Source organism: Oncorhynchus mykiss, chromosome 5, assembly GCF_057628025.1.
Source record: "Oncorhynchus mykiss isolate SJ-2025 chromosome 5, ASM5762802v1, whole genome shotgun sequence".
Classification (NCBI taxonomy): Eukaryota; Metazoa; Chordata; class Actinopteri; order Salmoniformes; family Salmonidae; genus Oncorhynchus; species Oncorhynchus mykiss.
The window spans coordinates 93,782,653-93,796,282 of NC_143026.1; the positions used below are offsets into that span (position 1 = coordinate 93,782,653).

Genomic DNA, 13,630 nt, shown 5'->3' on the forward strand with positions numbered 1-13,630 from the left:
ACATGGCTTCAGTTGGTTAGGTAGGGGGGCAACATGGCTTCAGTTGGTTAGGTAGGGGGGCAACATGGCTTCAGTTGGTTAGGTAGGGGGGCAACATCACTTCAGTTGGTTAGGTAGGGGGGCAACATGGCTTCAGTTGGTTAGGTAGCGGGGCAACATGGCTTCAGTTGGTTAGGTAGGGGGGGCAACATGGCTTCAGTTGGTTAGGTAGCGGGGCAACATGGCTTCAGTTGGTTAGGTAGGGGGGCAACATGGCTTCAGTTGGTTAGGTAGGGGGGCAACATGGCTTCAGTTGGTTAGGTAGGGGGGCAACATGGCTTCAGTTGGTTAGGTAGGGGGGCAACATGGCTTCAGTTGGTTAGGTAGGGAGGCAACATGGCTTCAGTTGGTTAGGTAGCGGGGCAACATGGCTTCAGTTGGTTAGGTAGGGGGGCAACATGGCTTCAGTTGGTTAGGTAGGGGGGCAACATCACTTCAGTTGGTTAGGTAGGGGAGCAACATGGCTTCAGTTGGTTAGGTAGCGCGGCAACATGGCTTCAGTTGGTTAGGTAGCGCGGCAACATGGCTTCAGTTGGTTAGGTAGCGGGGCAACATCACTTCAGTTGGTTAGGTAGCGCGGCAACATGGCTTCAGTTGGTTAGGTAGCGCGGCAACATGGCTTCAGTTGGTTAGGTAGCGCAGCAACATGGCTTCAGTTGGTTAGGTAGCGGGGCAACATCACTTCAGTTGGTTAGGTAGGGGGGCAACATGGCTTCAGTTGGTTAGGTAGGGGGGCAACATCACTTCAGTTGGTTAGGTAGGGGAGCAACATGGCTTCAGTTGGTTAGGTAGCGCGGCAACATGGCTTCAGTTGGTTAGGTAGCGCGGCAACATGGCTTCAGTTGGTTAGGTAGCGGGGCAACATCACTTCAGTTGGTTAGGTAGCGCGGCAACATGGCTTCAGTTGGTTAGGTAGCGCGGCAACATGGCTTCAGTTGGTTAGGTAGCGCAGCAACATGGCTTCAGTTGGTTAGGTAGCGCGGCAACATCGCTTCAGTTGGTTAGGTAGCGGGGCAACATCACTTCAGTTGGTTAGGTAGCGCGGCAACATGGCTTCAGTTGGTTAGGTAGGGCAGCAACATGGCTTCAGTTGGTTAGGTAGCGCGGCAACATGGCTTCAGTTGGTTAGGTAGCGCAGCAACATGGCTTCAGTTGGTTAGGTAGCGCGGCAACATCGCTTCAGTTGGTTAGGTAGCGAGGCAACATCGCTTCAGTTGGTTAGGTAGCGGGGCAACATGGCTTCAGTTGGTTAGGTAGGGGGGCAACATGGCTTCAGTTGGTTAGGTAGGGGGGCAACATGGCTTCAGTTGGTTAGGTAGCGGGGCAACATGGCTTCAGTTGGTTAGGTAGCGCGGCAACATCGCTTCAGTTGGTTAGGTAGCGGGGCAACATCACTTCAGTTGGTTAGGTAGCGCGGCAACATGGCTTCAGTTGGTTAGGTAGGGCAGCAACATGGCTTCAGTTGGTTAGGTAGCGCGGCAACATCGCTTCAGTTGGTTAGGTAGCGAGGCAACATCGCTTCAGTTGGTTAGGTAGCGGGGCAACATCACTTCAGTTGGTTAGGTAGCGCGGCAACATGGCTTCAGTTGGTTAGGTAGGGCAGCAACATGGCTTCAGTTGGTTAGGTAGCGCGGCAACATGGCTTCAGTTGGTTAGGTAGCGCAGCAACATGGCTTCAGTTGGTTAGGTAGCGCGGCAACATCGCTTCAGTTGGTTAGGTAGCGAGGCAACATCGCTTCAGTTGGTTAGGTAGCGGGGCAACATGGCTTCAGTTGGTTAGGTAGGGGGGCAACATGGCTTCAGTTGGTTAGGTAGGGGGGCAACATGGCTTCAGTTGGTTAGGTAGCGGGGCAACATGGCTTCAGTTGGTTAGGTAGGGGGGCAACATGGCTTCAGTTGGTTAGGTAGGGGGGCAACATGGCTTCAGTTGGTTAGGTAGGGGGGCAACATGGCTTCAGTTGGTTAGGTAGGGGGGCAACATGGCTTCAGTTGGTTAGGTAGGGGGGCAACATGGCTTCAGTTGGTTAGGTAGGGGGGCAACATGGCTTCAGTTGGTTAGGTAGCGAGGCAACATGGCTTCAGTTGGTTAGGTAGCGCGGCAACATAGCTTCAGTTGGTTAGGTAGGGGGGCAACATGGCTTCAGTTGGTTAGGTAGGGGGGCAACATGGCTTCAGTTGGTTAGGTAGGGGGGCAACATCACTTCAGTTGGTTAGGTAGGGGGGCAACATCACTTCAGTTGGTTAGGTAGCGAGGCAACATGGCTTCAGTTGGTTAGGTAGCGCGGCAACATGGCTTCAGTTGGTTAGGTAGCGCGGCAACATGGCTTCAGTTGGTTAGGTAGCGCGGCAACATCGCTTCAGTTGGTTAGGTAGGGGGGCAACATGGCTTCAGTTGGTTAGGTAGCGCGGCAACATCGCTTCAGTTGGTTAGGTAGCGCGGCAACATCGCTTCAGTTGGTTAGGTAGCGAGGCAACATCGCTTCAGTTGGTTAGGTAGCGAGGCAACATCGCTTCAGTTGGTTAGGTAGCGAGGCAACATCGCTTCAGTTGGTTAGGTAGCGCGGCAACATGGCTTCAGTTGGTTAGGTAGCGCGGCAACATGGCTTCAGTTGGTTAGGTAGCGCGGCAACATGGCTTCAGTTGGTTAGGTAGCTAACATCTGTCTGTTTCAGCTTGATTCTTTACATAGATTTGATGCAACGGAAGCACTGCCAGATGGAATGATGGATAACAAGTTTGTCTAACTAGTACGAGTCTGGCAACTTTTTCTCTCTCCCTAGTCTCACACACTACTGGCCCCTGTCCATCCCCGCCCTGCTGCAGACAAGATCTCTCCATAGTCTCACACACTACTGGCCCCTGTCCTGCTGTAGACAACATCTCTCCCTAGTCTCACACACTACTGGCCCCTGTCCATCCCCGCCCTGCTGTAGACATCTCCCTAATCTCTCACACCACCAGTCCATCCCCGCCCTGCTGTAGACAACATCTCTCCCTAGTCTCTCACACCACCAGTCCATCCCCACCCGGCTGTAGACAACATCTCTCCCTAGTCTCACACACCACTGGCCCCTGTCCTGCTGTAGACAACATCTCTCCCTAGTCTCACACACTACTGGCCCCTGTCCTGCTGTAGACAACATCTCTCCCTAGTCTCACACACTACTGGCCCCTGTCCTGCTGTAGACAACATCTCTCCCTAGTCTCACACACTACTGGCCCCTGTCCTGCTGTAGACAACATCTCTCCCTAGTCTCACACACCACTGGCCCCTGTCCATCCCTGTCCTGCTGTAGACAACATCTCTCCCTAGTCTCACATACCACTGGCCCCTGTCCATCCCTGTCCTGCTGTAGACACCATCTCTCCCACAGCCTGTGCAGTAAACATTTGTCTGGGGTATTGTGTGTAAAATAAAAACAGTGGATGTTTCCACTATCCAGATTTCCCATATATTTTTTAAATTAATTAATTCAAATAGTGAAATAATTTCAAATGCCCATCCCTGTGTTTTTCTCATTCTTTCAGGTGTTTATGTTGCACTAACCGTGTGTGTGTGTGTGTGTGTTGCAGGTCTAGATGCAGAGCTGTACTACGTGAGGGATGACGTGGTAAACCACTATGCTCTCTCCTTCATCCTGCCTGTACCCAGCGAGACCAACAGCCTGCACTTCACCTGGCGCTCCAAGGATAAGGTACACACTCGGTCTCTCTCACTCGGTCAGCCGGTCACTCGGTCAGCCGGTCACTCGGTCGGCCTCTCACTCGGTCGGCCTCTCACTCGGTCGGCCTCTCACTCTGTCGGCCTCTCACTCTGGTCGGCCTCTCACTCTGGTCGGCCTCTCACTCTGGTCGGCCTCTCACTCTGGTCGGCCTCTCACTCTGGTCGGCCTCTCACTCTGGTCGGCCTCTCACTCTGGTCGGCCTCTCACTCTGGTCGGCCTCTCACTCTGGTCGGCCTCTCACTCGGTCGGCCTCTCACTCACTCATCCATCTTTCCGCCCCTCTCCTACAGGTTGATTACAGGATGGGTTTCCATGTAGACAAACCTGCAGCTATGAACCAACCACAGAGCAACATCTCTGCCCAGGGGGAGGTGCCTCGCACAGCCTCAGGTCTGTCAACCAATCATCACTTCCCATCCTCCACTGGTATTATGAACATTATAATTATCTTTTGTATTTTAAAAGTATGTATTAATATTCAGAGCCACGAAAAATGTATTTGAGTTCTTCTGGAATGTGTGTGTTGCTAGATCAGTCAATCAATCAAATTATATTATAAAGCCTGCAGTAGGGTCCCTAATAAAGCCTGCAGTAGGGTCCCTAATAAAGCCTGCAGTAGGGTCCCTAATAAAGCCTGCAGTAGGGTCCCTAATAAACCCTGCACTAGGGTCCCTAATAAACCCTGCAGTAGGGTCCCTAATAAACCCTGCACTAGGGTCCCTAATAAACCCTGCACTAGGGTCCCTAATAAAGCCTGCAGTAGGGTCCCTAATAAAGCCTGCAGTAGGGTCCCTAATAAAGCCTGCAGTAGGGTCCCTAATAAAGCCTGCAGTAGGGTCCCTAATAAAGCCTGCAGAAGGTACCCTAATAAAGCCTGCAGTAGGGTCCCTAATAAAGCCTGCAGAAGGTACCCTAATAAAGCCTGCAGTAGGGTCCCTAATAAAGCCTGCAGTAGGGTCCCTAATAAAGCCTGCAGTAGGGTCCCTAATAAAGCCTGCAGTAGGAACACAGGGGAACCCAGTGTAATCTCTCTCTGTCTGTCGCTGTGTTGGCTCTCTCTCTGTCAATCTGTGTTTCTCTCTCTCTCTCTGTGTGTGTTGTAGTGTTCAGAGTGGACCTGTTCTGCTCAGGGAAGGTAGATGGAGAGGCGGTCCTGACGGTACAGCTCAACCTCACCAGCCACTCGAACAACTTCACAGTCCTCAACTTCAATAGGAGGAAAATGTGCTACAAACGTAAGACTCCTTCCTCTTCCTGTCAGTCAGGGCCGGAACAGTATAACCGTGTCATCGACGATTATGGGTGAAGACCGTGAATAAAATAAGTTGTAATTGTTCAAATTAATTAATTCTATTGTGTTTTTTAGGTGAATATATATATATATATATATATACACAATAGCAGTAGTGTAAATGAATGATTATTATAAACAATTGTTTTTCTACCTTAAACCATCAAACTGTCTCCATCTCCCCCCCCCCCCCCCCCCCCCCCCCTCCAACGTGTGCTCCCTCTGATTCTGTAACACCGTTTGTGTCTGTGGCGATGCTGGAACACTGTTTGTCTGTGGCGATGCTGGAACACTGTTTGTCTGTGGCGATGCTGGAACACTGTTTGTCTGTGGCGATGCTGGAACACTGTTTGTCTGTGGCGATGCTGGAACACTGTTTGTCTGTGGCGATGCTGGAACACTGTTTGTCTGTGGCGATGCTGGAACACTGTTTGTCTGTGGCGATGCTGGAACACTGTTTGTCTGTGGCGATGCTGGAACACTGTTTGTCTGTGGCGATGCTGGAACACTGTTTGTCTGTGGCGATGCTGGAACACTGTTTGTCTGTGGCGATGCTGGAACACTGTTTGTCTGTGGCGATGCTGGAACACTGTTAGTCTGTGGCGATGCTGGAACACCGTCTGTGGCGATGCTGGAACACCGTCTAGCATCCCGTGCTAGTTGATGATAATTCTAGTCATAGTAGCAGCCCATCCCGGATCCGGGATCGTGAATACAGACTCAAGCTCATTACCATAACGCAACGTTAACTATTCATGAAAATCGCAAATGAAATGAAATAAATATGCTAGCTCTCAAGCTTAGCCTTTTGTTAACAACACTGTCATCTCAGATTTTCAAAATATGCTTCTCAACCATTGCAAAACAAGCATTTGTGTAACAGTATTGATGGCTAACGTAGCATTTAGCATTAGCATTCAGCTGGCAACATTTACACAAAAAAACAGAAAAGCATTCAAAAAAATCATTTACCTTTGAAGAACTTCAGATGTTTTCAATGAGGAGACTCTCAGATAGCAAATGTTCAGTTTTTCCTGAAAGATTATTTGTTTAGGACAAATCGCTCCGTTTTCTGCGTCACGTTTAGCTATGAAAAAAACCCTGTATCCAGGATTGTGTAAATCTATCAGCAAGCTCATTAGCATAACACAACGTTAACTATTTATGAAAATCGCAAATGAAATGAAATAAATATGCCATCTCTCAAGCTTAGCCTTTTGTAAACAACACTGTCATCTCAGATTTTCAAAATATGCTTCTCAACCATAGGAAAACAATCATTTGTGTAAAAGTAGCTAGCTAGCGTTAGCATTTCGCGTTAGCATTTAGCGTTAGCATTAGCGTTAGCATCCAGCACGCAACATTAACAAAAACATAAAAGCCTTCAAATAAAATCATTTACCTTTGAAGAACTTCTGATGTTTTCAATGAGGATACTCTCAGTTAGATAGCAGATGCTCAGTTTTTCCAAAAAGATTCCTTGTGTATTAGAAATAGCTCCGTTTTATACATCACATTTGGCTACCAAAAAAAATCCATAAATTCAGTCCTCAAAACGCAAACTTTTTTCCAAATTAACTCCATAATATCGACTGAAAACATGGCAAACGTTGTTTAGAATCAATCATCAAGGTGTTTTTCACATATCTCTTCATTGATACATCGTTCTTGGACACATGCTTTCTCCCCTGAATCAAATGGTAAAGTAGAAGCAGCTGGCAATTGCGCACCGAATTCGACGCAGGACACCAGGCGGACACTTGGAAAATGTAGTCTCTTATGGTCAATCTTCCAATGATATGCCTACAAATACGTCACAATGCTGCTAGGACCTTGGGCGAACGACAGAAAGTGTAGGCTCATTCGTTGCGCAATCACAGCCATATAAGGAGAGAATGGAAAACAGAGCTTCAGAAATTCTGCTAATTCCTGGGTGATGCATCATCTTGGTTTCGCCTGTAGAATGAGTTCTGGGGCACTTACAGACAAAATCTTTGCAGATTCTGAAACTTCAGAGTGTTTTCTTTCCAAAACTGTCAAGAATATGCATAGTCGAGCATCTTTTCGTGACAAAATATCGCGCTTAAAACGGGAACGTTTTTTATCCAAAAATGAAATAGCGCCCCTAGAGCTCTAACAGGTTAAACCATCAAACTGTCTCCATCTCCCCCCCCCCCCCTCCAACGTGTGCTCCCTCTGATTCTGTAACACCGTTTGTGTCTGTGGCGATGCTGGAACACTGTTTGTCTGTGGCGATGCTGGAACACTGTTTGTCTGTGGCGATGCTGGAACACTGTTTGTCTGTGGCGATGCTGGAACACTGTTTGTCTGTGGCGATGCTGGAACACTGTTTGTCTGTGGCGATGCTGGAACACTGTTTGTCTGTGGCGATGCTGGAACACTGTTTGTCTGTGGCGATGCTGGAACACTGTTTGTCTGTGGCGATGCTGGAACACTGTTTGTCTGTGGCGATGCTGGAACACTGTTTGTCTGTGGCGATGCTGGAACACTGTTTGTCTGTGGCGATGCTGGAACACCGTCTGTGGCGATGCTGGAACACTGTTTGTCTGTGGCGATGCTGGAACACTGTTTGTCTGTGGCGATGCTGGAACACTGTTTGTCTGTGGCGATGCTGGAACACTGTTTGTTTGTGGCGATGCTGGAACACTGTTTGTCTGTGGCGATGCTGGAACACTGTTTGTCTGTGGCGATGCTGGAACACTGTTAGTCTGTGGCGATGCTGGAACACCGTCTGTGGCGATGCTGGAACACCGTCTAGCATCCCGTGCTAGTTGATGATAATCCTAGTCATAGTAGCAGCCCGTGCTAGTTGATGATAATCCTAGTCATAGTAGCAGCCCGTGCTAGTTGATGATAATCCTAGTCATAGTAGCAGCCCGTGCTAGTTGATGATAATCCTAGCCATAGTAGCAGCCCGTGCTAGTTGATGATAATCCTAGTCATAGTAGCAGCCCGTGCTAGTTGATGATAATCCTAGTCATAGTAGCAGCCCGTGCTAGTTGATGATAATCCTAGTCATAGTAGCAGCCCGTGCTAGTTGATGATAATCCTAGTCATAGTAGCAGCCCGTGCTAGTTGATGATAATCCTAGTCATAGTAGCAGCCCGTGCTAGTTGATGATAATCCTAGTCATAGTAGCAGCCCGTGCTAGTTGATGATAATCCTAGTCATAGTAGCAGCCTGTGCTAGTTGATGATAATCCTAGTCATAGTAGCAGCCCGTGCTAGTTGATGATAATCCTAGTCATAGTAGCAGCCCGTGCTAGTTGATGATAATCCTAGTCATAGTAGCAGCCCGTGCTGCAATTATGTTGGCACAGCTGAAAACTGTTGTGTTGATTAAAGAAGCAATACTGGCCTTTAGACTAGCCTTTAGACTAGTTGAGTATCTGGAGCATCAGCATTTGTGGGTTTGATTACAGGCTCAAAATAGCCAGAAACAAAGACCTTTCTTCTGAAACTCATCAGTCTATTCTTGTTCTGAGAAATGAAGGCTATTCCATGCGAGAAATTGTCAAGAAACTGAAGATCTCGTACAACGCTGTGTACTACTCCCTTCACAGAACAGCGCAAACGCAAATCATGTTCAATCAGTTGAATTTACCGAAGGTGGACTCCAATCAAGTTGTAGAAACATCTGAGGGATGATAGATGGAGCAGGGTGCACCTGAGCTCAATTTCGAGTCTCATAGCAAAGGGTCTGAATACTTATGTAAATAAGGTATTTCTGATTTTATATTTAATACATTTGCTAAAACGTCTAAACCTGTTTTCACTTTGTCATTATGGAGTATTGTGTGTAGATTTCTGAGTATTTTTTTTATTTATTTAATCCGTTTTTTGAATAAGGCTTTAATGTAACAAAATGTGGATAAAGTCCAGGGGTTTCAGTACTTTCAGAAAGCGTTATGTTGATGTAAAGGTGTTTGTCTTAAGTTCTGCTGCTGCTTTTTTCAACCACACTAGATAATTACACACACACACACCCTGCTTGTCATATGCTTTGCTGAGAGGAAACGGACAATAAATCTAATAACTCTATGCCCACTACGGCTTATTTTAAACACGAGTCAAATCAGCCACCTGAGGAGGGTAGTGGTTTTGTGCCTCTCTCTGCCTCATATTCCGTGTTGTAAAAATGGACTGGACTGTTAAGCAGCTGGCTATTTCTAAGTTGTATCACATCTTGGTAAATGCTTAGTTTGTGAAATCTGTGTGGCTCCAGCCTTGTATACATCGGTCTACCAATCCCCTTAATGTCCCGCTACTGATCTTCATTTTGCTTCCTGCTCTAAACCGTTCTTCCTCCTCTGTGTGTCTCTAACAGGAATTGATTCTGATCCGAAGATTACACCGGTCTCTAACAACAAGACCATTCAGAGGCCGGAGAGTAAGTAGGCCAATCCATATAGTCCTACATCCTAAACCAGCTCCATATAGCCATACATCCTATATCATGTCCCCTAAACCAGCTCCGTATAGCCATACATCCTATATCCTGTCCCCTAAACCAGCTCCGTATAGCCATACATCCTATATCCTGTCCCCTAAACCAGCTCCGTATAGCCATACATCCTATATCCTGTCCCCTAAACCAGCTCCGTATAGCCATACATCCTATATCCTGTCCCCTAAACCAGCTCCGTATAGCCATACATCCTATATCCTGTCCCCTAAACCAGCTCCGTATAGCCATACATCCTATATCCTGTCCCCTAAACCAGCTCCGTATAGCCATACATCCTATATCCTGTCCCCTAAACCAGCTCCGTATAGCCATACATCCTATATCCTGTCCCCTAAACCAGCTCCGTATAGCCATACATCCTATATCCTGTCCCCTAAACCAGCTCCGTATAGCCATACATCCTATATCCTGTCCCCTAAACCAGCTCCGTATAGCCATACATCCTATATCCTGTCCCCTAAACCAGCTCCGTATAGCCATACATCCTATATCCTGTCCCCTAAACCAGCTCCGTATAGCCATACATCCTATATCCTGTCCCCTAAACCAGCTCCGTATAGCCATACATCCTATATCCTGTCCCCTAAACCAGCTCCGTATAGCCATACATCCTATATCCTGTCCCCTAAACCAGCTCCGTATAGCCATACATCCTATATCCTGTCCCCTAAACCAGCTCCGTATAGCCATACATCCTATATCCTGTCCCCTAAACCAGCTCCGTATAGCCATACATCCTATATCCTGTCCCCTAAACCAGCTCCGTATAGCCATACATCCTATATCCTGTCCCCTAAACCAGCTCCGTATAGCCATACATCCTATATCCTGTCCCCTAAACCAGCTCCGTATAGCCATACATCCTATATCCTGTCCCCTAAACCAGCTCCGTATAGCCATACATCCTATATCCTGTCCCCTAAACCAGCTCCGTATAGCCATACATCCTATATCCTGTCCCCTAAACCAGCTCCGTATAGCCATACATCCTATATCCTGTCCCCTAAACCAGCTCCGTATAGCCATACATCCTATATCCTGTCCCCTAAACCAGCTCCGTATAGCCATACATCCTATATCCTGTCCCCTAAACCAGCTCCGTATAGCCATACATCCTATATCCTGTCCCCTAAACCAGCTCCGTATAGCCATACATCCTATATCCTGTCCCCTAAACCAGCTCCGTATAGCCATACATCCTATATCCTGTCCCCTAAACTAGACTAGAATGTTACAGCGGATAGGCTCAGACTAAGTGTCAGTATACAACCACAGAGCTTAATGGAACACAATGAGTTGTAGGATCTCCATGTACACAGCTCAATAAGGCTCTCCGCCACCTCCATGTATTCAGCCATGCAGTTCAATAAGGCTGTCCATGTATACAGCCATGCAGTTCAATAAGGCTTTCCATGTATTCAGCCATGCAGTTCAATAAGGCTCTCCTCCACCTCCATGTATTCAACCATGTAGCTCAATAAGGCTCTCCTCCATGTATTCAGCCATGCAGTTCAATAAGGCTCTCATCCACCTCCATGTATTCAGCCATGCAGTTCAATAAGGCTCTCCTCCACCTCCATGTATTCAGCCATGCAGTTCAATAAGGCTCTCCTCCACCTCCATGTATTTAGCCATGCAGTTCAATAAGGCTCTCCTCCATGTATTCAGCCATGCAGTTCAATAAGGCTCTCATCCACCTCCATGTATTCAGCCATGCAGTTCAATAAGGCTCTCCTCCACCTCCATGTATTCAGCCATGCAGTTCAATAAGGCTCTCCTCCACCTCCATGTATTTAGCCATGCAGTTCAATAAGGCTCTCCATGTATTCAACCATGCAGTTCAATAAGGCTCTCCTCCATGTATTCAGCCATGCAGTTCAATAAGGCTCTCATCCACCTCCATGTATTCAGCCATGCAGTTCAATAAGGCTCTCCTCCACCTCCATGTATTCAGCCATGCAGTTCAATAAGGCTCTCCTCCACCTCCATGTATTTAGCCATGCAGTTCAATAAGGCTCTCCATGTATTCAACCATGCAGTTCAATAAGGCTCTCCATGTATTCAACCATGCAGTTCAATAAGGCTCTCCATGTATACAGCCATGCAGTTCAATAAGGCTCTCCATGTATATAGCCATGCAGTTCAATAAGCCCCCTCGTTCACATCTCCAATCATCTCTGTTATAGCCTCTGCCTCAGCAAGGCAGTGCAGCAAGGCAGTATAATACTAGACCTAGAGGGAGATGGGTTTTATCCTTTGAAACTCTCTGATTCCCCCCCTCTCAACCCCCCCTCCACCTCTCCAGTCACCTCCCCCTCTCTCCAGTCACCTCTCCCTCTCTCCAGTCACCTCTCCATGGGGTTTATTCAGGACTATTATAGTGAACCGTGTGCTGTTGCTGCCTCAGTGACCAGCAGCCATTAGCTGTCCTGGTACTAAGTACTTGGTACTTGCCGCCTTCTGCTTGGGTGGGCCTGGACCTGAGGCATCTCAGAAAAGCTTTTAAAGGCACAGGGATGAGAGGAGAGCTTTCAGACAGAGAGATGAGCTTCGACTGAGAGAGGGGGACTGAGACCAGCTTGGGTCAGAAGCATTGCTATTTAGGACTCCATTAGACTTGGACAGTATCCAGATTGTCATACCTTCATACAGACCTTGTGCCATACCGGGATATTTGATAATACCGACACTGAACACAAGAGGCCGCTATTTTCAAACCCCAACTGTGCCTATTGTAATCTGAATGTTAGCAATGCTAACAAGTAAATGTAAAATCCCCTAGAGAATGCTAACGAGTGCAGTGTGATTTTTGTTGTTTTTGTCTCTGATCTAAAGTATTTGCAGGACAGATATCCCAACTCAAATGCTACTCCAAGTTTGCTACACATATCAAATATTATACAGCAAGGCTCTTGATCCAGGAAGGGATTCTCTGCTGTTACCAAGCCAACCTTGATTTTGGAAGAAGCTTAGCTATATCGCTAACTAGCTACTAAATTAGCAAACCAAATTCACAACTGCAGAGCGTTTTTGTGGACAGTCAACTTAATAGTCATAAGATATCTAGCTGGTAAACATTTTAGTTGTGAATTCCGTACTGTAACTAGATCACCTGGCGTGTGCTGCACAACAGTCAGTGACTCACAAGGCTCCGGTCTCTCGTCGTTGCGTGCTTGTAAACAAACATCACGTGACTGGGGAGTACTGGTAAGCTTCATCATGAAACACTGTGGCAGGTGAGATGAAGAACGCCATCTTTATCTTCTAACGTATTGCACAAGTTGACTGCAGGTATGTGGACACCTGCTCGTTGAACATCTCATCCCAAAATCAGGGGCATTAATATGGAGTTGGTCCCCCCTCCCCCCTTTGCTGCTATAACAGCCTCCACTTTTCTGGGAAGGCTTTCCACTAGATGTTGGAACATTGCTGCGGAGACTTGCTTCCATTCAGCCACAAAAGCATTAGTGAGGTCGGGCTCTGATGTTGGGTGATTAGGCCTGGCTTGCAGTCGACGTGCATGGGACATTGTCATGTTGAAACAGGAAAGGGCCTTCCCCAATCTGTTGTCACAAGTTTGGATGCACGGAATTGTCTAGAATCTCATTGTTTACTGTAGCATTAAGATTTCCCTTCACTGAAAAACAGCCCCATACCATTAATCCTGCTCCACCAAACTTTACAGTTGGGACTATGCATTCGGGCAGGTAGCGTTCTCCTGTCATCTGCCAAAGCCACATTCATCTGTTCGGACTGCCAGATTGTGTAGTGTGATTTACCTATACTAATGTTGGGGTGTTTTGTGCTGTCTCTCTCTCTCTCTAACCTCTGACCTCTATACCTCTCCCTCCTCCAGATGGAGTGTCCATTCCTACCACCTCGACCAGGGTGTTCTATATCAGTGTTGGGGTGTGCTGTGCTGTCATCTTCCTGGTGGCCATTGTCTTGGCTGTTATGCATCTACACAGCATGAAGAGAGTAGAACTGGACAACAGGTCAGTCAGTACCTGGGGGGCCTCTAAGGAGGATCAGTGATGTTGTATTGAAGTCTCACACAGTGTGCTGTCCCTTTAGACTGGGTACCTCC

General features: G+C 47.4%; 1 protein-coding gene and 1 long non-coding RNA gene across 9 annotated transcripts in view; one reads left to right on the forward strand and one right to left on the reverse strand.

The window, feature by feature from the left end:
• Nucleotides 1-6,589, reverse strand: part of LOC149983633 (uncharacterized) — a 452,711-nt gene extending 446,122 nt beyond the window's left edge. The window contains exons 1-2 of the long non-coding RNA XR_016496380.1: nt 6,458-6,589; nt 6,028-6,089 (exon numbers count right to left, since the gene is read on the reverse strand). This is a non-coding gene — a long non-coding RNA (uncharacterized LOC149983633). The remainder of the gene's footprint in view (nt 1-6,027; nt 6,090-6,457) is intronic.
• Nucleotides 1-13,630, forward strand: part of ryk (inactive tyrosine-protein kinase RYK) — a 117,704-nt gene that overhangs the window by 36,619 nt on the left and 67,455 nt on the right. For 4 of the 8 annotated variants that reach the window (XR_016496376.1, XR_016496375.1, XM_090236453.1 and 1 more), the window contains exons 2-6: nt 3,613-3,734; nt 4,055-4,154; nt 4,868-4,999; nt 9,403-9,465; nt 13,400-13,538. Coding sequence is in view for 6 of the 8 variants with exons in the window: in XM_090236453.1 (XP_090092579.1) it covers nt 3,613-3,734; nt 4,055-4,154; nt 4,868-4,999; nt 9,403-9,465; nt 13,400-13,538 (556 nt within the window). In the remaining 2 variants the exon portion in view is untranslated. Of the gene's footprint in view, nt 1-3,612; nt 3,735-4,054; nt 4,191-4,867; nt 5,000-9,402; nt 9,466-13,399; nt 13,539-13,630 lie in introns of all 8 variants that reach the window. The other 4 variants (XM_090236451.1, XM_090236456.1, XM_090236457.1 and 1 more) reach the window with 1 other exon arrangement.